Raw genomic sequence first — 26,525 nt, forward strand, 5'->3', positions numbered from 1 at the left:
ACTTGTTATGAGGACTTGTTTTCAATACTTTGGAATATATACTAGGGGTGGAATTACAGGGTCATATGGTAATTCTATGTTTAACTTTTTGAGTAGCTGGCAAAATGTTTTTCATAGTGAATGAACCATTTAAAACTTCTACCAGCAATGTAGGTTTTCAAATTTTCTTGCAACCTTGTCAACACTTGTTATTTTCCATTGTTGTTGCTGTTTTCTACAGACATCCTAGCAGGCATGAAGGAGTGCTGCACTGTGGTTTTCATTTGCATTTCCCTAGTGACTAGAGGAAAACAATAGAATGGGAAAGACTAGAGACCTCTTCAAGGAAAGCAGAGATAACAAGGGAACATTTCATGCAAAGATGGGCTCAATAAAGGACAGAAATGGTATGGACCTAACAGAAGCAGAAGATATTAAGAAGAGGTGGCAGGAATACACAGAAGAACTATACAAAAAAGATCTTCACGACCTAGATAATCACGATGGTAGGTCACTCACCTAGAGCCATACATCCTGAAATGTGAAGTCAAGTGGGCCTTAGAAAGCATCACTACGAACAAAGCTAATGGAGGTGATGGAATTCCAGTTGAGCTATTTCAACTCCTAAAAGATGACGCTGTGAAAGTGTTGCACTCAATACGCCAGCAAATTTGGAAAACTCAGCAGTGGCCACAGGACTGGAAAGGTCAGTTTTCATTCCAATCCCAAAGAAAGGCAATGCCAAAGAATGCTCAAACTACCAAACAGCTGCACTCACATGCTAGTAAAGTAATGCTCAAAATTCTCCAAGTCAGGCTTCAGCAATACATGAACCGTGAACTTCCAGATGTTCAAGCTGGTTTTAGAAAAGGCAGAATAACCAGAAATCAAATTGCCAACATCCGTTGGATCATCGAAAAAGCAAGAGAGTTCCAGAAAAACATCTATTTCTGCTTTATTGACCTTGCCACAGCCTTTGACTGTGTGGATCACAATAAATTGCAAAATCTGAAAGAGATGGGAATGCCAGACCACCTGACCTGCCTCTTGAGAAACCTGTATGCAGGTCAGCAAGCAACAGTTAGAACTGGACATGGAACAACAGACTGGTTCCAAATAGGAAAAGGAGTACGTCAAGGCTGTATATTGTCACCCTGCTTATTTAACTTATATGCAGAGTACATCATGAGAAACACTGGGGTGGATGAAGCACAAGCTGGAATAAAGATTGCTGGGAGAAATATCAATAACCTCAGATATGCAGATGACACCACCCTTATGGCAGAAAGGGAAGAACTTTATAAAGAGCCTCTTGATGAAAGTGAAAGAGGAGAGTGAAAAAGTTGGCTTAAAACTCAACATTCAGAAAACTAAGATCATGGCATCCGGTCGCATTCAGTTCAGTTCAGTTCAGTCGCTCAGTCGTGTCCGACTCTTTGAGACCCCATGAATTGCAGCACGCCAGGCCTCCCTGTCCATCACCAACTCCCGGAGTCTACTCAAACTCATGCCCATCGAGTGGGTGATGCCATCCAGCTATCTCATCCTCTGTCGCCCCCTTCTCCTCCTGCCCGCAATCCCTCCCAGCATCAGGGTCTTTTCCAATGAGTCAGCTCTTCGCATGAGGTGGCCAAAGTACTGGAGTTTCAGCTTCAGCATCAGTCCTTCCAATGAACACCCAGGACTGATCTCCTTAGGATGGACTGGTTGGATCCGGTCGCATTACTTCATGGCAAATAGATGGGGAAACAGTGGAAACAGTGGCTGACTTTATTTTGGGGGGCTCCAAAATCACTGCAGATGGGGATTGCAGCCATGAAATTAAAAGACACTTACTCCTTAAAAGGAAAGTTATGACCAACCTAGACAGCATATTAAAAAGCAGAGACATTACTTTGTCAACAAAGGTCTGTCTAGTCAAGGCTATGGTTTTTCCAGTGGTCATGTATGGATGTGAGAGTTGGACTGTGAAGAAAGCTGAGCGCCAAAGAATTGATGCTTTTGAACTGTGGTGTTGGAGAAGACTTTTGTGAGTCCCTTGGACTGCAAGGAGATCCAACCAGTCAATCCTAAGGAGATCAGTCCTGGGTGTTCATTGGAAGGACTGATGCTGAAGCTGAAACTCCAATACTTTGATGTGAAGAGCTGACTCATTTGAAAAGACCCTGATGTTGGGAAAGATTGAAGGGGGGAGGGGAAGGAGACAACAGAGGATGAGATGGTTGGATGGCATCACCAACATGTTAAGCATCTTTTCAAGTGCTTGTTGGCCATTTGTGAATCTTTTCTGGAGAAATGTCTCTTCATGTCTCTTGCTCATTTTTAAATTGGACTGTTTGTCTTTTGTTGTTGAGTTGTAAGATTTCTTTATTCTAGACCTAGAGAACAGATCCTTATATCAGCTAAATGGACTGCAAATATTTTCTCCCATTTTATTGGTTGTCTTTCCACTTTCCTGTTAATATCCTTGGATGCACAAAAGGTTTTACTTTTTCTTAACTCCAATTTATGTATTTTTTTCTTTTGTTGTTTATGCATATTTAAAAACCCACTGCCAAATCTAAGGTCATGAAAACTTACCCTCATGTTTTTCTCTAAGAGCTGTATGAATTTAGCTCTTATATTCAGGTCATTGATCTATTTTGAGTTAAACTTTATGATTTGAAGTAAGGGAACAACTTAATTCTTTTTACATGTGGATATCTAGTTGTCCCAGTACCATTTGTTGAAGACTATTCTTTCACCATTAAACAGTCTTGGCACTCTTGTCAAAAGCAACTGGCCATTAAATGTATGAATTTATTTCTGGGACCTTAATTCTATTTCATTCCAATACCACACTTTTGATTACTGTAGCCTTGAATTAAGTTTTGAAACTGACAAGTGCGAAGCCTCCAATTTTGTTCTTTTACAAGATTTTGGCTTCAGAGTGCCTTGCAATTTCAAATGAACTTGAGTATTGGCTTTCCAATTCTATAAAAGGCCACAGAAATTTAAAGAAAAATTTTATTTTTCTGGCTGCGCTGGGTCTTCGCTGCTCTGTGCAGGGTTTTCTCTGGTTGTTGTGAGCAGGGGTGCTCTTCACTGTGGTGCGCAGGCCTCTCATTGCAGTGGCTTCTCTTGTTGTGGCGCACAGGCTCTAGGCTCACAGGCTTCAGCGGTCGCAGCATGAGGGCTCGTTAGTTGTGGCTCATGGGCTCGTGAGCTCAGGCTCTGCAGGCTCCGTAGGTATGGCACAGGGGCTTACTTGCTCTGTGCTATGTATGTGGAATCCTCCTGGATCAGGGACTGAACCTGTTTCCCCTGCACTGGCAGATGGATTCTTATCCACTGGGCCACCAGGGAAGTCCCCATTGGAATTCTGATAGGGCTTGTGCTGGATTTGTAGATCACTTTGAGTAGTATTAGCATGTTAACAACTTTCAGTCTTCCAATACATGAACATGAGATGTCGTCCCATTTATTTAGGTCTTCTTCAAGTTCTTTCAACAAATTTTATAGTTTTAAGGTTTCAAGTCTTTTATATCCTTGGTAAATTTATTTCTAGGCACTGTACCAATACAATGCCAAGATACCATCATCTTCTGGTTTGACTCTGTTATGTTTATAACTCTTGCAAAGTTAATATTTTAATATACAGCTGTATTGCCAGAGGCATCCAAATAATAATTAAAAATTCCTCTCACACTAACTTTTATCAACCCAATAAAACAAACTAGTTCTATCAGGGTTTTCTAAAAAATACTTTTAAATAAGTTTTTGCAAATAAGTTAAGTCAAAAGATCCCTTCTTGAAGAAGTCAGTAGATAGACCAATTTAGGTTCTCAGTTACAATTTACACTTATATCACATGAAAGAAATGGATACAATCATATACAGAATTCTAAAAAATATTATATCTGCCATTTCTTCCAAATCATTAGGCTAAAGTGATTTCTAATTTTGCTTACATTGAGCAGATTAAGAATATTTTCAAGAATTTCCAAAAAAAAAAAAGAATTTCCTGGTGACCCGGTAGTTAGGGCTCAGAGCTTTCACTGCTGGGTCCAGGTTCAGCCCCTGGTCAAGGAGCCAGGTATTCCACAAGCCAAATGGCCTCATGAAAAAATATAAAAAGTTTTCCATTTGGATATTCTGAATAAATTAGCTAGCCTCTAACAAAATCATTTTCCTGGATGTCAATTTCAAAGCTAATGAGATTTTCTTAAAACTTCGTATTTCTTTAGAAATGAATGAACAGGGTTGGTTGGTTTGTTTTCTTAAAACCATGTTCATTTATACCAAAGAGAGAATTTCCCAAATATTCAAAGGATCTTACTGAACATAAAGTAAACTTACACTTGTCATACGATGAGATAAATAATTGGTTTTCCACTTTAGTTGAGCCATTTCTCTGCTCTGTCAACTCAAAGTCTGTCATATCTGTTGATTTATCACTATTGTTACTGTAGCTCAAGACCCGTTACCTCTTTTCTGGCCATTTAACAACTTTATAACTGTTACCTACAGTCAGTCTCCAGCAGCACTGATTCATTCTACATGTGAAAAAAAAAATTCATATTTATGGTAAGATAAGAAAAATTTTAAACATAAAAAAAATTTTCTCTGCTTTTTGGCCTTCTCTCTCCCTTCTACTGTGCATTGTGTATCTGCATTATGCATCCACCAGGCCTCCCCATTGGCAGAAATACCTGCTCAACCATGAAAGCAACATTCTCCAAGCTCCAACAAGACCACTTTTGATAACATTTCCTCTGGATCTTGGGAGGGGGTCATTTCTAGCAGATCTGGGTTGTGTCAACTGTTAATAATACATCATGTAATGTATAGCACTCTGTCTCAAAAAACATATAACTGTGCACTGACTTCTAACGGGTGTTAACAGTTCTCAGAGCTTTCTGAGATGCTTTTCCAGGCTATAATCCTCAATTTGGCTCAAATAAAAATTTTCTTTTCTTTCTTAGATTGACTGAACGCTTCCATGTTTACCAAAGGCACAGCTCTGATCACATCTTCCCCACTTGTCCTCCACTCAGATCCTAAGTGTCCTATGCTCTAACTCCAAACCAGCTCTCCTGCTTCACCTCCCTTCCTACTGGATCCTTGCAAGCAGGACTGCCTCCGGCTGTCTTACCATTTCCCATCTCTGAGTTGTAGCGTTTGCTCTTATTTACCCTCCTTTTGGGCCTCCTTTGTAGCTCAGGTGGTTAAGAATCCTCCTGCAATGCAGGAGACCTGGGTTCAATTCCTGGGTCAGGAAGATCCCCTGGAGAAGTCAATGGCAACCCACTGCAGTATTCTTGCCTGGAGAATCCCATGGACGGAGGAGCCTGGCAGGCTACAGTCCATGGAGTCACAAGAGTCGGATATGACTTAGCAACTATACCACCACCACCACCCTCCCTTTTCTTCTCCCATATCCAAGCAGCTGAAAAAAGCTGATCCCAAGTTGAGATTTAGTAAAAACACCAGTTCCCACCAGTAGCCTTCTTTAATTCCCCATCAGAACTAATGTGACCACCCCCTTTTTTGAACTGCCATAGCACATTTTTTGTATTTCTTATGTGGCATCATCCGCATCCAGCTCTGGATCTGGTTAACATCAAGGACTCAAGCCAGACTGCCTATAACACAATCCTGGCCTAGTTACTAACTAGCCGTATGACACTGGGCAAGTTACATGATTTCTCTGTATCTCAATTTCCTCCTCTGTAAAATGGGATAATAAAACTATTTTATAAGCTATGAGGATTAAATAAATATTAATAAAGTGCTTAGAACAGCACCAAGAGCATAATAAGTTTAAGTATTTGTTAAATAAAATTTGTATGCTTGTCTCCTCTGCTCTGCATATAAAACTGCAAAGCAATCTTCAAGTCAGCAGCAAATAATTCCATTGAGTATATCTTATCAGATAACGGGATTCAGACCTTCTAAGAGTTCACAAATTAGTGACAATGACATACTGATAAAAGGCAGGGAGACAATTTCTATAACAACAGTACGTGCAAAACACAGAACATATACGAAGTGCCACACATGAGCCAGGCATTGAGCTAAATTCTATGTGCTCTTATCTTAGAAGAATCATTTTAGCATACCAGGTGAAACGTACATGAGCTTTTTTTCCCTGTTTCCCACCCGCAGAATCTAACATTCACACAATCACAAACACCATTAAAGAATACAGTTCTAGAGGAATTCCCTTCTGGTAAAGTGATTAGGACTCAGTGCTTTTACTGCTGGGGCCTGAGTTTGATCCCTGGTAAGGGAACTAAGATCCTGCAAGCGCTGCAGGTCAAAAAAGAAAAAGAAAGATGGGAAACAGAGGAAGGCAAAAAGGAGTGATACTGTCTGGAGAATGGAGAATTAAGGTTTCCTAAAGGGTTTAACATTTGAATTGGCTATGAAATCAGGTACAGAGGAAGAACACTTTGGATAAAGAAAAAAAGCATAAGTGAAGGAAGAGACACAGAACTGAGAAAGCAACACTGAGTTGAATGACAATAGGACAGGTGGAGGAATGTCCTTTCCTGGAGATGTTTCAGTTCAGTTGCTCAGTCGTGTCTGACTCTTTGCAACCCCATGAACCGCAGCATGCCAGGCCTCCCTGTCCATCACCAATTACCGGAGTTTACCCAAACTCATGTCTATTGAGTTGGTGATGCCATCCAACCATCTCAGCCTCTGTCGTCCCCTTCTCCTCCTGCCTTCAATCTTTCCCAACATCAGGGTCTTTTCAAATGAGTCAACTCTTTGCATCAGGTGGCCAAAATATTGGAATTTCAGCCTCAACATCAGTCCTTCCAATGAACACTCAGGACTGAACTCCTTTAGAATTGACTAGTTGGATCTCCTTGCAGTTCAAGGGACTCTCAAGAGTCCTCTCCAATACCACAGTTCAAAAGCATCAATTCTTTGGCACTCAGCTTTCTTTATAGTCCAACTCTCACACCCATAAATGACCACTGGAAAAACCATAACCTTGACTAGACAGACCTTTGTTGACAAAGTAATGTCTCGGCTTTTTAATATGCTATCCAGGTTGGTCATAACTTTCCTTCCAAGGAGTAAGTGTCTTTTAATTTCATGGCTGCACGGAAGATACAAATATCTGTCCTTCTAATTAGCTGCGGTTCCCTTGTGTGGAGAAGCTAGCAGCCACCTTCCAGGCCTATGGATCTACATATCATGAACCACGAACCTTCACTCATTTGTGTAGCAAACGAGCACCTAGTGTGCACCAGGCACTGTGTCAGCACTCGGCTCACTCAGCACTGAACAGTCTCACCTCACAGAGCTCATGTTCTTGTGTGCAAAGGGGGGGGGAAGTAACATACATTAAATGCTGGACACTGATAAGTGCTGTATAGAAAATAAGGCATGCAGGATGACTAGGAGTACTGGCAAGTGCCACTTAATCCTGGATACTTAGGAGGGCTCTTACTGAAAAGAGAGGGAAAAGCCACGGGACCACCCAGGGAAGGGCCTGGAGCCCTACAGGCACTTAGAGCAGCTGCTTCAGTGGCTGTGTGGCTGCAGCATGTTACAAGCCAGACAATTTCAAGGAACATCAATTAGGGACAGTGTGACTGAAAAGGGAGAAGTATAAGAAGTAAGGCTAAACAGGTAGTGGGTTAAGGGGAACGTATGGTATAGAAGACTTCAGGTATAGTTCTGATCGGGATGAAAGATCTTTGAAGAATTTTGAGCAGAAGAGTGACATGATTTGACTTAGTTTTAACAGGATCACTTGGGCTGCTGTGTTGAGAATAAAGGGATGGGGGAAAGGCTGCCGACAAAGACCAGTTAGGAGACTACCGCACAAATCCAAGATTACCTTTGACCAAGACTGGCCCAAGGGTTGAGAGGTGGCTGGGATCTAGATAGGTAGAGCCAGCAGAACACAGAACAACAGGTTCGACTTAGGATATGAAAGAAGACTTAAAGACAACTCCAAAGTTTTGGGCCTGGTAAATGGAAGGATGGCACTGCCATTAATTTAGGGAAGACTGCAAGAGGAAATTCTGAGGGAAGATCAGGAGTTCAGAATTGAACATGCTAAGCTTAAGATGCCTAAAAAAACTAGAGATGTCAAAGTAAGCAATAAGAAACTCAAGTTGAGGGCTTCTCTGGCAGCCTGGTAGTTATGATTCCAGGCTTTCACTGCCATGGCATGGGTTCAATCCCTGGTCAGGGAACTGAGATACTCCTGCAAGCCAGGTGGCATGGCCAACAAAATAAGTAAATAAACAAATTAATTAATTTTTAAAAAAGACACTCAAGTCTATAAAACAGGGAAGAGTCAGGTTGAAGGAAGATATCTGGAAGACATCAGGAGGCTGTATTTAAACCCAAGGGACTGGCTAGGTCAACAAGGAAGTGGACAGAGACAAATAAAACTCACAGGGACTGAGCCATTGAGTTTTTCAAGATGAGTGAAAAATGGGGTCAGAAAGGTGGATGTACAGAGACAGAAATTAAATTTGGGGAGATGAGGGATGTGGAGGGAGACCAGGGTTTCTTACGGTACTTGAACACAATGAGATTAGAGCTGGTGGCCTCAACGTTAAAAGTAGCAGCAACCTTGGGAGAGCTAGGAGATAGGGAAACCCAGGGGCTTAGCTAGAAATAACGTTCTGAAGCCACGGCTCACCCCTATCACTGGGCATGCAGGGACATGGGGGAGGAGGGGTAAAGACAATCTTACTGTGAACATGCAGTGTTCAGCTCCTGCTGCAGTCACTGGAGAGGTAACAGCCAGGGCTCCTGGGGGATCCTTGTATTTTCATTCAACCTGAGGTTAAACACTGTCTTCCATGTATAACACGAGGAACAGCTATGCTAACAGTCAATGGACAGCACCTCTTTCCTCTGCCCCATTTTCCAGAGCACCTTTCACCAACTCCCTTCATTCTTTTGAAAAGAAGACTATTAGTTCCTTCTCCCTAAGAGAAAAGAAATGTATTCCTTGAAGGCCAAAAAATAAAACATTCCTCCAGCAGATTTTAGGACCATCTGTTCGTGCTTGTGCTACAATGAACCTTTAAAATTATGCTTTTGTAACTTCACAATTCTCTGAAGGATATATGTAGCTTTGAACTAAAATAAACGGAAATTCCTATTTTAGAACTGTTCAGGGAAAAAGAATCTCAAGATGCCATTCAGCCTAAATTATACAAGTTGGGGATTGCATAGATATACAGTTTCATAGATTCTTATATTATATCACAACCAACATTATTTCTCTCTGGTTTTTAGTAAAGAATCAACACAATTTTGTTCCTTTTTGCTTGAAACTCTGACATGAGGCTACCTCTTTGGTTCTATTCTCCCAGTGATGTGATGAAAGTTTGAATGTCCACTACATTTCCTGAAAGATTTTGTGATATTTTTTAGCCGTATTTAAAATAAGTGACAAAATGTACACATTTAAAGTGTGTAATCTGACAAATTTTGGTATGTGTATACACCCTTATAAACAGCACTTGAAATCACTCAACTCTGTTCTACCGATCTAGACATACATATTACACTAAAATACTATTGTCCTGATTAACATATCTTTAAAATAAGCTTTAAGCATCAGGTAGTGTAAGTCTTTGAATTACGTTCTTTTTCAAAGTTGTCTCAGCTATTCTGGGTCTCTTGAATATCCATATACATTTTAGAATCAGTGTCTCAATTTCTATTTTAAAATAGCTTGCTGATATGTTTACTGGGATTGTACTGAAGCTACGAATCAATCTGGGGACAAATGACATCTTAACAATATTGCATCTTCTGATTCAAAAACATAGTATACCTCATAGTATTAATTTGGGTCTTCAGTTTCTCTTAGCAATGTTCTGTAATTTTCAACATAGAGGGACTGCTGATAATCTGTTAAATTTACCCCTAAATACATCATATTTATGATGCTATTGTATAGTTTTTAAATTCCAACTTCTGATTGTTAGTATACAGAAATACAATTGATTTTTACACAATGATCTTGTAACTCTGATAAACTGATTGATTAGATTTGGTACTATTTTGTAAACTCCTTAGGTGAAGAAGTGGTAAAGAATCCACCTGCCAATGCAGAAGACACAAGGAACTGGGGTTCGATCCCTTGGTCAGGAAGATCCCTGGAAGTAGGAAATGGCAATCCACTCCGGTATCCTTGCCTGGGAAATCCCATGAACAGAGGAGCCTGGTGGGCTACCAGTCCATGGGTCTGCAACGAGTTGAACACGACTGAGCATGCACACACTACTCCAGGATTTCCTACGTAGATAATCATGTTATCCATGAATAAAGACATTTTTTTTTCCAACTGTATTCCTCTGATTTTGTTTTTTCCCCCCTTATTACATTGGCTAGAAGATCCAGAAATGTTTAACAAAACCAAGAATAGACATCATCTCCTTGTTCCTCATCTTAAAGAACCAATCAATCAGTCACCATTGGACATATTAATTTTAGGTCTTTCATAAATTCTCTTTATTAGACTGTAAAACTTCTATTTTAAACTGCTGATATATATATACACACATATATATGTATATATAGAGAGATGAGATTTCTGTAGTTTTTTATTTTAACATGCTTTTCCTTTCTATCCTATTAATATGCTGAGTTACAGATTGATAAATTAATTTAGCATTCTTGGAATAAATCCCATTTAGTTATGAAGTATCTTAATTTTTGTATATTATTGAATTGGATATACTAAAAACTTGTTATGTATTTATGCAACCAACTATGAGGGATATAGGTCTGCAGTTTTCATTTCCTAAAAATTCTTTCTGATTTTGATACTAGTGGAATTAAAGCCTCCTCATCTATTTATTAAGAGTTTGTATAGAACTGGTGTTATTCTGTCCTTCCTTTTGTAACAATCACCAGTGAACATATCTAGACCCGGGCTTTTCCTTGTGAAGAGGTTTACAATAATAAATTCAATTCTTTCAATGTATGCAGGGCTATTCAAGTTACCTATTTTTTCTTGAGAGAGGTATGAAAGTCAACGTTCAAAGAATTTGTCCATTTTGTCCAAGTTGGACATGGATTAGTATAAATGCATTCATACTACGCTCTATTGTTTTTCTACTATTTATAGAGCCTGTAATGATACCCCTTCTCTCATACCTCATAATGGGACTTTGTGTTTTCACTATTTTTAAGTGAAATATGGGTGATTTACAATACTAATTTCAGGTGTACAACACAGTGATTCAATATTTTTATAGATTATACTGCATTTAAAGTTTATAAAATAACAACTATACTTCTCTGGGCTGTATAATATACCCTTCTAGCTTATCTATTTTATAGACACTAGTTTGTACCTCCTTATTCCCCTATGCATATCTTGCTGCTCTTCATTCCCCTCTCCCCACTGGTAACCACTAATTTATTTTCTACATCTGTGAGTCTATTTTGTTATGTTCACTTGTTTTATTCTTTTAGATTCCACAAGTAAGTGATAACATTACAGTATTTGTCTTTGACTTATTTCAGTAAGCTTAATATCCTCTAGGTCCATTCATTTTGTTGTAAATTCTTTTTTATGGTTGAGTAACACTCCATTGCACGTGCAAGCGTGTTTGTGTATACATACATACACATATACCATTCATCTGTTGATGGACACTTAGGCTGCTTCTGTATCTTGGTTACTGTAAATTATGCTTCTACCAACATTGGGGTCCATGTACATTTTCAAATTACTTTTTCTTCAAATATATACCCAAGAGTGGAACTGCTGAATCATATGATAATTCTATATTTAGTTTTTTTAGGAACCTCCATAATATTTTCCATAGTAGCTGTACCAATTTACAAGCCCCCTAACAGGAATCCCCTCTGTACTAGGATCCTCCTTTCTCCACAGCTTTGCCACATTTGTTATTTATAGACATTTTGATGATAGTCATTCTGACAAGTGTGAGGTGGTTCTTCACTGAGGTTTTGATTTGCATTTCTGTGATAATTAGAAATGCTGAGAAACTTTTCATGTGCCTGTTGGCCATGTGTATACTTTCTTTGGAACATCTATTCATACCTTCTTTTTCTTTTTGCTACATCGTGCAGCTTGCAGGATCTTAGTTCCCTGGCCAGGGATCAAACCCAGACCTAGGCAGTGAGAGTGCTGAGTCCTAACCACTGGACTTCCAGAGCATTCTCTTCTGACCATTTTTTAATCAAGTTATTTGTTATTATTCTTTAATTACTTTATTCATTTGACTGTACCAGGTCTTAGTTGTAGCATGTGGGACCTAATTCTCTGACCAGGGATCAAACCCAGATCCCCTGCATTGGAAGCATGGAGTCTTAGCCACTGGACCACCAGGGAAGTCCCCCAAGTTGTTTGCCTTTCTAATATTGAGTTGTGTGAGCCATGTATCTATTTTGGAATATTAACCCTTTATCAGTCATATCATTAGCAAATATTTTTTCCTATTCAGTTCAGTTCAGTCGCTCAGTCGTGTCCGACTCTTTGCGACCCCATGAATCACAGCATGCCAGGCCTCCCTGTCCATCACCAACTCCCGCAGTTTACTCAAACCCATGTCCATCGAGTCAGTGATGCCATCCAGCCATCTCATCCTCTGTCGTCCCCTTCTCCTCCTGCCCCTAATCCCTTTCAGCATCAGGGTCTTTTCCAATGAGTCAACTCTTCAAATGAGGAGGTCAAAGTATGGAGTTTCAGCTTCAGCATCAGTGTTTTCCTATTCAGGGGGTTGTTTTTTCATTTTGGAGATAGTTTTCTCTGCTATTAAAAAACCTCTTACATTTAACTAGGTCCCATTTATTTATTTTTGCTTTTATTTCTTTTGCCTTAGGAGATAGATCTAAGAAAATATTGCTACACTTTCTGTAAATTAGTGTTCAGCCTATGTTTTCATCCAGGAGTTTTATGGTCTCAGGTCTTACATTTAGGTCTTTAATCCATTTTGAGTTTATTTTTGTATATGGTGTGAGACAATGTTCTAATTTCATTCTTTTACAAGCTGCTGTCCAGTTTTCTGAGCACTACTTATTGAAGAGAGACTGTTCTCTCCGGTAAATATCATGCCTCCTTCATTGTAGGTTAATTGAACCTAAGTATGTGGGTTTATTTCTGAGCTCTCTATTTGATTCCATTGATCTTTATCTCTTTCTGTGCCAGTACCATTCTATTTTGATGACTGCAGCTTTGTACTATAGTCTGAAATCAAAAAGTATTGTACCTCTAGCTTTGTCCTTTTTTTTTTTCTCAAGATTGGATGGCAACTCAAGGTCTTCTGTGATTCCATATAAGATTTAGGATTATTTCTTCTAGTTCTGTGAAAAATGTCATGAGTATTTTGGTAAGAATTGCATTAGATCTATAGATCACTTTTGGTAGCATGGATTTTAACAGTATTAATTCTGCTAATCCATAAATCTGGAATATCTTTCTATTCCTTGGTATCATCTTCAATTTTCTTCATCAATGTTTTATGGTTTTAATAGTACTGATCTTTATATCCTTGGTTTAAATTTATTCCTGGGTATTTTATTTTAGGTGTTTTAATCTATAGGTTGATAGGTTTTCTTTTTTTTAGTACCTTAAGGATTTTGTGCACTGTTTGAATGAGAAGTCTACAGTCATTCTTATACCCATTACTCAGTACATAAAGTGGATTTTTTTTTCTCTAGTTGCCTTTAAGATTCTTTACCTCTGGTGTTAAGCAATTTGATGATGATGATTATAACGTTCCTTAATGTAATACTTTTCATCCTGCAGCTGGAGTTCATTGAACTTCTTGAATCTATATGATTATACTTCTCACTAAATTTACAAAATTTTTCATCACTGATACTTCGAATACCTTTTCTGTCAACCCACTTCTCTGTTCTCTTGGGGACTTCAATTACAGAGTTAAGCCATCCAACATTTCTCACATCTCAATGATACTCCATTCATTTTATTTTCCAGCCTTTTATCTTTGTGTTTCACCTTGGATGGTTCTATTCTGTTTTTAGGTTTATTAATTTTTTTCGGCAGTGTCTGATCTGCCATTATTCTCATCCAGTGTATTTTTCATCTCATTGTCATTTTTGTTTCTTGAAGTTTGATTTGGGTTTTTTATATTTTCCATGTCTTGCCTTAGAATGTACAGGCCCTCATCTTGTTGAAGTTTTATTTTAAGCTTGTTAGGTAGGATCAGAGCAGACTAAATTTATGAACAACTTTGATCACTACAAATTTTTTGTCCCTTTCTTACTCTAGATGGTAAGAATATAAATTATTCCTGGAACTTTGAGAAGTGTTCTAGCTGCTCCTCTCCAGCGTTTTTTCTCACATACATGCATTGATTAGTAGTCAGCTGAAGACCCAATAGGAACTTCTTACAGATCTCCAGAGTTCTTTTATTTCCATAATCTGTCTTGTAAATTCTAGCCATGATGGCCTCTACATTCTGTTCAACTCAGGGAGCCTCTAGACCTCTAGGATCAGGTTAACTTCCCTCTAACTGCACTATGGCCTGGAAACTAACTCCAGACAGTAAGGTAGGGTAATCATAGGACTCACCTTCTCTATCCCATTGTTCTTAGGTTTTTGCTTTTTTCCCCTCACATATTTTGTCATGATGTTTAGCTATTTAAGGTAGACTGGTATGTTAGTGTGTGTTGTGATGGCTTTAAGTGGTGGCTTAAACAACAGAAATTTATTGTCTCACAATGCTGGAGGCTAGAAATCCCAAATCAAGATGTCAATAGCACTGGTTTCATTTGAGGATTGCAAAAGGAAAGATTTGTTTCAGAACTCGCTCCTGACTTGTAGATAGCCATCTTCTCCTTATGTCTCTTCCTGTCATCTTCTCTTTATACATGTCTAGGTCCAAATTTCCCCTTCTTATATTCAGAAGGTAAAGAATCCACCTGCAATGCGGGAGACCTGGGTTCGATCCCTGGGTTGGGAAGATCCCCTAGAGGAGGGCATGGCAACCCACTCCAGTATTCTTGCCTGGAGAATCCCCATGAACAGAGGAGCCTAGCAGGCTACAGTTCATGGGGTCACAAAGAGTCGGACACGACTGAGTGACTAAACAACAGGTCATACTGGATTGGGGCTTTACCTCTGCAAAGACCCTAAAATCAGCCCTACAATCAGAAATAATAATTAAACTGATGTCTATGAAAATCAGTTTAGGATAGTGTTTAAGAACAGTGACACTGAAATTAGAGTGCCTGGGTTTGATTCTAGCTCCAACACTTGCTAGCTCTGTGCCTTAATATCCTTACCTGTAACAAGGGACTTACCCCTACTCATTTCATAGAGGTAGCGTGAAGATACATATATGCTTAGAATAATGCCTGATACATAATATACCCTCAATAGATATTACTTAACACAGTGATCAAGATAATGTCTCATAAGAACATGAGTAACTTTACCTAGACCAACAGAGATCTTGAATAGCCTTTTTTTTTTTTTTTGAATAGTCTTGATGAAAGAAATTAGAAAATTTATATACAGTGACTACTTCATTTATTAAAATTACTACTTCAGAAATACTACCTTCTAGCTTTCTAAGCTTAAAGTCTTTCCTTATATGGAAAAAAATGTTGTCTGACATTTCAGTAAACAAAGCATGCTGCCTGTCATTCTGGTAAACAATGAATGTTGCCTACCATCAATTCATCACCACTATAGCCAACATCAACAGTCCATGATAAGGGGATATCAGGAGGGAGAAAGACAGGATACTGACCCTACATGGCTCAAATGAATATCTAAGGAATAATTTCAGTGAACTCTGACTCTTGCATCTTTCCATACTTAGAAAGAACTAAAATCATTAACCTGAGATGTCTGGATTTTTCACATTTAGCAGTAATCTTTTGATGTTCAATTTTTTTCCAGCAAAAATTCCTACATGTCCTGGCTCCTCCTCCCTTACCTCTTTGGAACAGTCCCTCAGAAGTATCTGAGAAGTACCTGGGCTGTATTCTCAATAAGGCCACTGAATAAAACATAATTCTCAACTTTTATGTTGTGTTTGTTTTTTTTTTAGTTGACACTTAGAAGTCCCCCTCTCTTGATAATTTACATATAAGCTGCCAAAACTAAGTTTTCTAAAATTTTACTTTGGTTAAGTCATGTTTTTGCTTTAAAACCTATAAAATCTCTTTTACAAATTATCATATTAGAAGCAAAAGGCAAGGTAGAAAGGGAAAGATATATCCAACTGAATACAGAGTGTCAGAGAATAGCTAGGATTAAAAAAAAAAGGTGGGGGGCGCTTCTTAAGTGAACAATGCAAAAAAAACAGAGGAAAACAATAGAATGGGAAAGTCTAGAGATCTCCCCAAGAAAATCAAAGATAACAAGGGAACATTTCATGCTAGGATGGGCACAATAAAGGACAGAAACATTAAGGACCTAAGAGAAGCAGAAGAGATTAAGAAGAGGTGGCAAGAATATACAGAAGAACTATATAAAAAAGGTCCTAATGATGAGATAACCATGATGGTGTGGTCACTCACCTAGAGCTATACATCCTGGAGTGTGAAGTCAAGTGGGCCTTAGGAAACATTATTACGAACAAAGCTAGCGGAGGTGATGGAATTTCAGCTGAGTTATTTCAAATCCTAAAAGATGATGCTGTGAAAGTGCTATACTCAGTATGTCAGAAAATTTGGAAAACTCACCAGTGGCCACAAGACTGGAAAAGGTCAGTTTTCACTCCAATCCCAAAGAAGGGCAATGACAAAGGATGTTCAAACTACCATACAATTGCACTCACTTCACATGCTAGCAAATAATGCTCAAAATCCTTCAAGCTAGGCTTCAGCAGTATGTGAACCAAGAAATTTCAGATATACAAGCTAGATTTAGAAAAGGCAGAGGAACCAGAGATCAAATTGCCAACATCCATTATATTATAGAGAAAGCAAGGGAATTCCAGAAAAACATATACTTCTGCTTCATTGACTATAAGAAAACCTCTGACTGTGTGAATCACAACATATGGAAAATTCTTAAAGAGATGGGAATACCAGACTACCTTACCTCCCTCCCAAGAAACCTGTATGCAGGTCAAGAAGCAAGTTAGAACCGGACACAGAACAACGGACTGCTTCAAAATTGAGAAAGGTTGTATATTGTCACCCTGCTTATTTAACTTCTGTGCAGAGTACACCATGTGAAATGCCGGGATGGATGACTCACAAGCTGGAATCAAGACTGCTGGGAGAAATATCAACAACGTTACATATGCAGATGATACTACTTTAATGGCAGAAAGTGAAAAGGAACTAAAGAGCCTTCTTGAGGGTGAAAGAGGAGAGTGAAAAAGCTGAACACAGGAGCCTGGTGGGTTACAGTCCATGGGGTCGCAAAAGAGTCAGATACAATTTAGCAGTTAAACAACAACAACATACAATGAAATATTGTGTATGAAATTACTTTTCCAACTAATAGACACAACTGTCCAAGATCATAAGAAATAAAATTACACTGAGTTAAAACAAAAATTGAATTAGAAGAGAAGTGAGTCTGCTAAATCAAGTAAGGAAAATAAGTGATATACAATTGGTAAACTTTACTGAAAATTAAATATAATAAATTACAAGAAATATAGTTACTGCTTTTGAACAAAAAATTTTGAAACTTCACAACCATAAAGTTAGGAGGCAGAATTCAGATAAAGACAGATAATATGAATGGAAGTTGTCATGAATGTCCTTAGTCAAGTATTGAAATAATTATGGGGGCCTCATAGCTTTTACAGGCTTCTTGGTTGGCTCAGTGGTCAAGAATCCTCCTGTCAATGCAGGAGATGAAGGTTCAATCCCTGGGTCGGGAAGATCCCGTAGAGAAGGAAATGGCAACCCACTTTAGTATCCCTGCCTGTGAAATCCCATGGACAGAGGAGCCTGGCAGGCTATAGTCCATGAGGTTGCAAAGAATTGGATACCACTGGGCAACTAAACAACAACAACATGGCTTTCACAGATATACTTGTATAAATAGTTCCAATTACCAAACACAAAGCATCATCGTGCAAACATCAGGCATAGCAATGTGTGTCAGCATCTCATTTCTGGACAATAAGCTCCCAGAAGCATTCATAATGTCTAATTCATCTTTGTATTTCATATCACAGAATATATTTAATAAATATCTATGAAATAGATAATAACACTTCAATGAGAAATAAAACAAGCTTTCAAAGCATAGCTTAAAAAACTACTTAGGGTACAAATTACATAAAAATAGCTCTCTTTAAAAATTTGACTCTACGTAGTTTGGTATAGTTTCAAGGTAGGACTATCCAACAGCTAATTGTACCCAGAAAAAATTAAGCACTCTTTCTCACTACTATTTTCTAGTGTCCTGAAAAGAGCCATCAGACAGAAATGTTTTCTTCAAATATGTCTTTCCCACATAATAATACTGAGCCCTGAGCTTATAAGTCCAGTAAGACATTTCTGTGATTTTAAGTGTATATCAAGTACAAAAATAATGTTTACTGAATGTACAAATGACTAAGTGAATAAATGGCAGAATGGGAAAGGAAAAAAGAAAGGAATAAGGGGAAGTAAGAGAAGGAAGGAAGAAATTATTTTATACCAAAAATAGTACAAGAAGTAATTGGGGAGTTACTACCCTGCCTAATAAAACAACAAATTTTAACATATCAAACTAAGTTTTGAAACTCCTCTTTTAAATCACAGTGATTACTAGTCTGCACTTCAGAACTGATTTTAAGAAATTTTAAAATTCAAGTAGTACTTCACTTGGCAAATAGGCAAGAACACTGCTTACATAATTCTGCTAATATATGTGTAGTATGCACAATTTCATTTTAGTTACAAAATACAGCTTAATTCGAGATGCAATCATTTGCTTTCAAAATTTTACTTAAAAATCATTTTGGGACTTACACAGGTGAGCTATGCTTAAACATTAAGGGTAGTTAATAATATATACTTACCAAAAGAGGGAAAAATCAAAAGATCCTACCACTAATATTATAAAGTGACTTTTATACCTCAATCAAAATGCAAATCTGTTGACTGTCAGCACCAAAAGGTCAAAAAACAACAAATGACGCAACCAAAAACTAAGACAAATTTAACATCTTCCTTTCTGTTATGAAATTCTCTAACACTGATTTAATTCATATAATATTATGAACTGATTTCACTGCCAATACATTAAAGTTTTACATGCAATCATGTATTTTTCATCTTCATTCATAATGTTCAATTATGAAAAAAATCACAGTAAGTCTTACCTCATTGTATCTGTTGCTGGGAATTTTGATGCTGGTTTTCCGAACTTCCATATCAACCACCAAACCTTGAACTACTGGCAATGTATACTGGTAATTTCTAAAGTCCTGGGCAAGAGCAGATTGAAGTGGAATAAAGAATTCATCAACAGCAGGATTGATTAACAGTAATAAAATTAGCACAAAGGAAAAGTTATGCCAAAATTAAATACTTTTGAATTAAATAAATAAATTCACTCACTTAAATAATAAGAAAATGCATGATGAAAGCCCCACTGTGTGTATTCTATCTCTCCAGTTAGTCTGTAAACTCTCACAAGGAAGCAGATTAAGAAGTTTCATATACTTTTCTATACAATATTAAACAAACATTTAAATGTTTATCCTGCTTTATCAGCACTTGACATTTTCTGTATTTATTTGTTAACTGTCTCCTCCCTGTGAGGTAAGCTCCCAAGACAGCAGAGATGACCACTTGTTTTGTTCTCGTTATATCCCGAATGCCTAGAACATGATGGGAACTCGGTGAACATTTATACACTAAAACACACACATACACCACACCCAGTGTGGCTGAAGCAACGTGAGCAAGAAGTGGCAGGAGTTGAGGTCAGAGTGACGGCACACAGCTGGATTTCACAGGGTCCTGGAGGTCACAAGGACCTTGACCTCTACTTTGAGAAGGCTTTCGACCTACTGTAATGGATCTCTCTAACTTTCTCCTCTGTAAAGAACAGATGGAAAAGGAGCAAGAATAGAAGAAAGGAGATCAGATAAACACAATAAAAACAATCCAGGCAAGAGACAGTGATAACTTGAGCCAAGATTTTAACAGTTCAAAAGGTAGTCAGAAGTTATCAGATTCTAGATATATTTAAAGGGAAAACAGACAATATTCGCCCTTAGGTTGGATGTGGAATGTGAAAAAAAAAAAAAGTTAAAGATGATTCTGAACTTTATGGCTTGGGCAAGTAGAAGACAGGAACTGCCACCAACTGAGATACAGAATATGATGGGAAGGGGAAGGTGGCAAGTCAGAAGACTGCAGGAAAAGAATTGAGAAAGAATGGTGTCCGGGAAACTAAGAATAGAAAATGTGTAGATGCTAGTAAGTTGTTGGATGGAACTGTGTGAAAACTATCCTCTGATTGCTTCTATTCATTCAGAGAAATTGGGGTTATGTCATCAGCTGAAACTGAGGAAAGAAGAGGCAGCACAGGAAATTAGAGAAGAAATCACACACAAAAAGTCATATGGGGAGTTAGGAATGTATTAGGGACCAGGAAGGATTGCTGGGTAGGTTCAAGAGCTTCTTTAATGGTACTGGTCATGAATCTAAAATGAGACCCATGAGTATGCTGCTCTGTCTTCACTCATATTTAACTTGGATGGAAGTTAAGAATGAAGGAAGAGTCAGATCTGCACTGGTAAAATCAATTGACTTTTCAGGTATGACTGAAATCAAATCCCTTACAATTATAGAATGGAAGTGACACATAGATTCAAGGGATTAGATCTGATAGACAGAGTGCCTCAAGAACTATGGATGGAGGTTCATGACATTGTACAGGAGGCAGTGACCAAGACCATCCCCAAGAAAAAGAAATGCAAAAAGGCAAAATGGTTGTCTGAGGAGCCCTTACAGATAGCTGAGAAAAGAAGAGAAGCTAAAGGAAAAAGAGAAAAGGAAAGATATAACCATCTGAATGCAGAATTCCGAAGAACAGCAAGGAGAGATAAGAAAACCTTCCTCAGGACCAAAGCAAAAAAAAAAAAAAAAAAGAGGAAAACAATGGAATGGGAAAGACTAGAGATCTCTTCAAGAAAATTAGAGATACCAAGGGAACTTTTCATGCAAAGATGGGTACAATAAAGGGCAGAAACAGTATGGACCTAACAGAAGCACAAGATACTAAGAAGAGGTGGCAAGAATACACAGAAGAACTGTACAAAAAAGATCTTCACGACCCAGATAACCATGATGGTGTGATCACTCACCTAGAGCCAGACATCCTGGAATGTGAAGTCAAGTGGACCTTAGGAAGCATCACTACGAACAAAGCTAGAGGAGGTGATGGAATTCCAGTTGAGCTTTTCAAATCCTAAAAGATGATGCTGTGAAAGTGTTGCACTCAATACGCCAGCAAATTTGGAAAACTCAGCAGTGGCCCCATGACTGGAAAGGTCAGTTTTCATTCCAATCCCAAAGAAAGGCAATCCCAAAGAATGCTCACTGCACAACTGCATGCATCTCACACGCTAGCAAAGTAATGCTCAAAATTCTCCAAGCCAGGCTTCAACAGTATGTGAACCATGAACTTTCATATGTTCAGGTTGGATTTAGAAAAGGCAGAAGAACAAGAGGTCAAATTGCCAACATCTGCTGAATCATCGAAAAAGCAAGAGAGTTCCAGAAAAACATCTACTTTTGCTTTATTGATTATGCCAAAGCATTGACTGTGTGGATCACAACAAACTGTGGAAAATTCTGAAAGAGATGGGAATACCAGAACACCAGACCTGCCTCATGAGAAATCTGTATGCAAGTCAAGAAGCAACAGTTAGAACTGGATGTGGAACAACAGACTGATTCCAAATCGGGAAAGGAGTCCATCAAGGCTCTATATTGTCACCCTGCTTATTTAACTTATATGTAGAGTACATCAGGCAAAATGCCGGGCTTGGTGAAGCACAAGTTGGAATCAAGACTGCCGGGAGAAATACCAATAACCTCAGAAATGCAGGTGACAACCACCTTTACGGCAGAAAGCAAAGAAGAACTAAAGAGCCTCTTGATGAAAGTGAAAGAGGAGAGTGAAAAAGTTGGCTTAAAACTCAACATTCAGAAAACTAAGATCATGGCATCTGGTCCCATCACTTCATGGCAAGTAGATGGGGAAACAATGGAAATAGTGACAGACTTCTTTGGGGGGCTCCAAAATCACTGCAGATGGTGATTGCAGCCATGAAATTAAAAGACCCTTGCTCCTTGGAAGAAAACCTATGACCAACCTAGACAGCATATTAAAAAGCAGAGACATTATTTTGCTGACAAATGTCCATCTAGTCAAATTATGGTTTTTTATGGATGTGAGAGCTGGACCATAAGAAAGCTGAATGTTGAAGAATTGATGCTTTTGAACTAGGGTGTTGGAGAAGACTCTTGAGAGTCCCTTGGACTGCAAGGAGATCCAACCAGTCAATCCTAATGGAAATCAGTCCTGAATATTCACCGGAAGGACTGATGCTGAAGCTGAAACTCTAATATTTTGGCCATCTGATGGGAAGAACTGACTCACTGGGAAAGACCCTGATGCTGGGAAAGATTGAAGGCGGGAGAAGGGGAAAACAGAGGATGAGATGGTTGGATGGTATCACCAATTCTATGGACATGAGTTTGAGCAAGCTCTGGGAGTTGGTGATGGACAGGGAAGCCTGGCATGCTGCAGTCCATGGGGTCGCAAAGAGCTGGACACGACTGAGCGACTGGACTGACTGAAAGATGCTAAGGCAAGTAAATGACAAGTGATACTGAAATGACTGGACATGCAAATGGGGACAAAAAAAGAACTTCAAGGAATGCCTCATAAACAAAAATTAACTAAAAGTGAATCACAAATCTATATGTAAAACATAAAACCATAAACTTTTGAAGAAAGCATAGTGGAAAATGTTTGTGATTTAAGTTTTAGTCCATAAGTTCTTAAATATGATATAAACAGAATGCCCCATAAAAAATTAACAAACTGGACTTCAACAAAATTAAAAACTTCAGTTCTATTAATGACATTATTTTAAAAAATGAAAAGATGATCTACAGACTGAAAGAAAATATTTTAAAATGATACAAATCTACCAAAGGACTTACATGCAGAATACATGAAATACTCTCAAAATTCAACAATAAGAAAACAAAAACCATATCTTTTAAATGGGCAAAAATTTGAACATTCATTAAAGACATAAAGAAGACAAAATAAGCAAATTAAAAGATGCTCTAAATCACTCATCATTGGAAACATAAAAATTAAAATCACAAAAATTAAAACCATTAGACTTCTATTAGAATCGCAAAAATTAAAAACTAAGGCAGGAACAAGTGTTGACCAAAAAAAAAAAAAAAAGACTTTTGTACCTGATGAATGCAAGACATTGCAGGCATTTTGGAAGACAATTTTACAGTTCCTTATAATGTTAAACCCTGATAGCTCAGTTGGTAAAGAATCCAACTGAAATGCAGGAGACCCTGGTTTGATCCCTGGGTCGGAAAGAACCCTGGAGAAGGGAGAGGCTACCCACTCCAGTATTCTTGCGCTTCTCTTGTGGCTCAGCTGGTAAAGAGTCTGCCTGCAATGCAGGAGACCTGGGTTCAATCCCTGGGTTGGAAAGATCCCCTAGAGGAGAGAAAGGCTACCCACTCCAGTATTCTGGCCTGGAAAATTCCATGGACTGTATAGTTCATGAAGCCGCAAAGAGTCGAACACGACTGACTGACTTTCACTTTCATAATGCTAAACATACAATATGGCTCAACTCTCCCACTCCTAGATAAATGAAAACTAAACATTCACACAGAATTTAATACATGAATGTTTACATTTATAGCAGTTTTATTCAGTTGCAAGAAACTAGAAACCCCGATATACATCAACAGGTGAATGAACAAACTATAGTTCACACATACAACACAACCCTACTCAGCAATAAAAATCAATCATCTATTGATAACTGAAGGTTACCAGAGTATACCACAGCTAAATATGCCTCTTGTTAATCAGTCTTTGGCCAGTCTAATCTAGAGGACCTCATTCAAAGAACGTGAGATGAGTGGACGAGAAATTCCTTCCCAACAATACATATAACATAGATTAATCTCAAATGCATTAAGATAAGTAAAAGAAGCCAGACTGAGAAGGCTACATACTGTATAATTTCCCTTACAGGACGGTCTGAAAAAACTAAAACTACAGGGACAAAGGATCAATGATTACCAGACATTAGAAGTGCACCAGCAAATATTCTGGAGTGACAGAACTGTTCTGTATTTCAATTGTGAGAGTGGTTGTAATGTAACCGTTACATGTGTGAAAACCCTTAGAAATATACTCAAAAAAAGGTGGCTTTTACCATACATAAAATTTTTTTAAGTTTTAAAGAAAGAGGTAGATTTAAGCAGGGTTTACATTTTGCCAGGCTACCACAACACACAGTAAAAGAGAAAAAGGAACTAGAATTATGTTAAAAAAGTGATTTGATGATGAAACTATGGAATCAAAATATACAAAAACAGAAAAGCAACAGGAGTGAGAAATAGTGAAAAGGTTTCTTGAAATCAGTAGACTGCAGGATCCTGATAATCTAGAGAGAAAGTGATGATGTGGAGTGAGATGCTTCAGGAGATAATTCAACAAATGTTTGTATAAATAAAATGATAGAGACCATAGAAACCTTAGGCTGCTGTTGCTAGATAACAGGACAAATATCTCCTTTTCATTCCAAAATAGAATACAACCTGAAAGAAAAATTATCTTGCAAAAAAATGAGACCAAAAACTAAAATTACCAAGGAGGGACAAAGGGGTGGGGGCTGGAGTAGAAGAATATAGAGAGATATTATACATTAAAATATATCTTAGAAATTTTCATTTCTGCCCAATGTAGAGGAAAGGAGACTGGATTAGCCTCATGTCTTAAACAACCAAAGACCACACAAAACATATGGAACAATGATTTTCAAGAGAGCAAATTTGAGGTAAGAAAGGACAGTGATCCTTGAGAGACTGGAAACAAACAAGATGAGCTCTGTGACTGCCCAGGTCACGCTTCAGGAGAGCTTCCAAGCTCAGATGCAGGAAAGGGGAACGCCGGCAGAGGCTGGCAGAGTTCCTGAGGAGAGAAAACTGAAAAATGAGAAAAATGAAGGTAGGTAGTTAGAGTTGACAGGACAGAGAGGAGAAAACTGCAGACAGGACTCCAAAGGTTTGCAGAAGGTCACATCACGTATTTAGCAGTGCTCTCATTAGCTAATAAGTGTGAGGAAACCTGAGGCCAGTGAAAGAAATGCCTGAAGTGATTATTGGGAGCATTATCTGATACACAGGTCTGGGAATAATGCCTATTCCCAAAATCCAGATAGAAAGACCTCTTGGGCATTCATGGGCATTGAGTAGAGTCTTACTGTATAATAAAGAATTTGGCTGACCTTTGCCCCTGGTTCCTGGGACATAGCCCCTAAACCCTTGGAATTTCCTGAGTGACGTGAGTGCCCTTCTTATTCCTGGTGGGCTCTATGTCTATGTCATTTGACAGTCGGTGTCAACTTGATGATATTCAGGCTAACAAGATGACTCAGGGTGGTAGCTGGCCATTTCAGAAACATCAACCACATGATGAGAGGTTGGGGCTTTGAGGTACACAATACCTGCCTGACTTTTGGGGAATGCTGAAGTGGGGCTGAAGATTGAGTTCAATCACATAGCCAATGATTCAATCAATCAGGAATAGTAAGGAATCTCCAATAAAAACTCAAGACACAAAAGTTACTTGTTTGGAACCCTCCCAGACCCTGCACTATGTGTCTCTACTGGTGGCTGCTCCTGACTTATATCTCCACTGTTATAATAAAACTGTATCTTAAGTACAGTTGGCTCTTGAATAACATGGGGGTTAGGGGAGTCAACCCCTGCACCGTCAAAAATCCATGTATAACATTACACTCAGCTCTCTGAACTACAGTTCTGTAATCTGCAGGTTCTAGTAACCATGGACTGTGTAGTACAAATTTACTGGGAAAAAAAAATCCACATAAGTGGATCTGAGCAGTTCAAGCCCATGTTGTTCAAGGGTCAACTGCATAGTACTTTGCTGAGTTCTGTGAATCATTCTAGTGAATCATTAAACCTGATGGGTTAGTGGGATCTCCCACATTTGTATCTAGTTAGTGCCAACTGTAGGAGGTCTGGGGACCTTTGAATTTACAGCTAGCATCTGAAGTAATGGCAGTCTTATGAAGAACTGTGTCTTTAATCTGTGAGGTTTAACTTAATTCCAAATAATGTCCAAAGTCACTAAAAATCACTGTGGTTGTTGTTTCAGTCGCTAAGTAATGTCCAACTCTTGAGACCTGATGGACTGTAGCCCGCTAAGCTCCTCTGTCCATGCGATTTTCCAGGCAAGAATACTGGAGTAGGTTGTTGTTTTCTTCTCCAGGGGATCTTCCTGACCCAAGATTGAACCTGTGTCTCTTGCACTGGTAAGTGAACTCTTCACTACTGAGCCACCAGGAAAGCCC

The 26,525-nt window shown here is 38.5% G+C and overlaps 1 protein-coding gene across 3 annotated transcripts in view; it reads right to left on the minus strand.

Moving 5' to 3' along the window:
• The window catches only part of ZFYVE9 (zinc finger FYVE-type containing 9), a 176,909-nt gene that overhangs the window by 13,909 nt on the left and 136,475 nt on the right, over positions 1-26,525 (minus strand). For all 3 annotated transcript variants that reach the window (XM_043461328.1, XM_043461325.1, XM_043461326.1), the window contains one exon: positions 19,239-19,343. In XM_043461328.1, coding sequence (XP_043317263.1) covers positions 19,239-19,343 — 105 coding nt within the window. The remainder of the gene's footprint in view (positions 1-19,238; positions 19,344-26,525) is intronic.

The sequence above is a fragment of the Cervus canadensis genome, chromosome 2 (genome assembly GCF_019320065.1).
Source record: "Cervus canadensis isolate Bull #8, Minnesota chromosome 2, ASM1932006v1, whole genome shotgun sequence".
In the NCBI taxonomy this organism is placed as follows: Eukaryota; Metazoa; Chordata; class Mammalia; order Artiodactyla; family Cervidae; genus Cervus; species Cervus canadensis.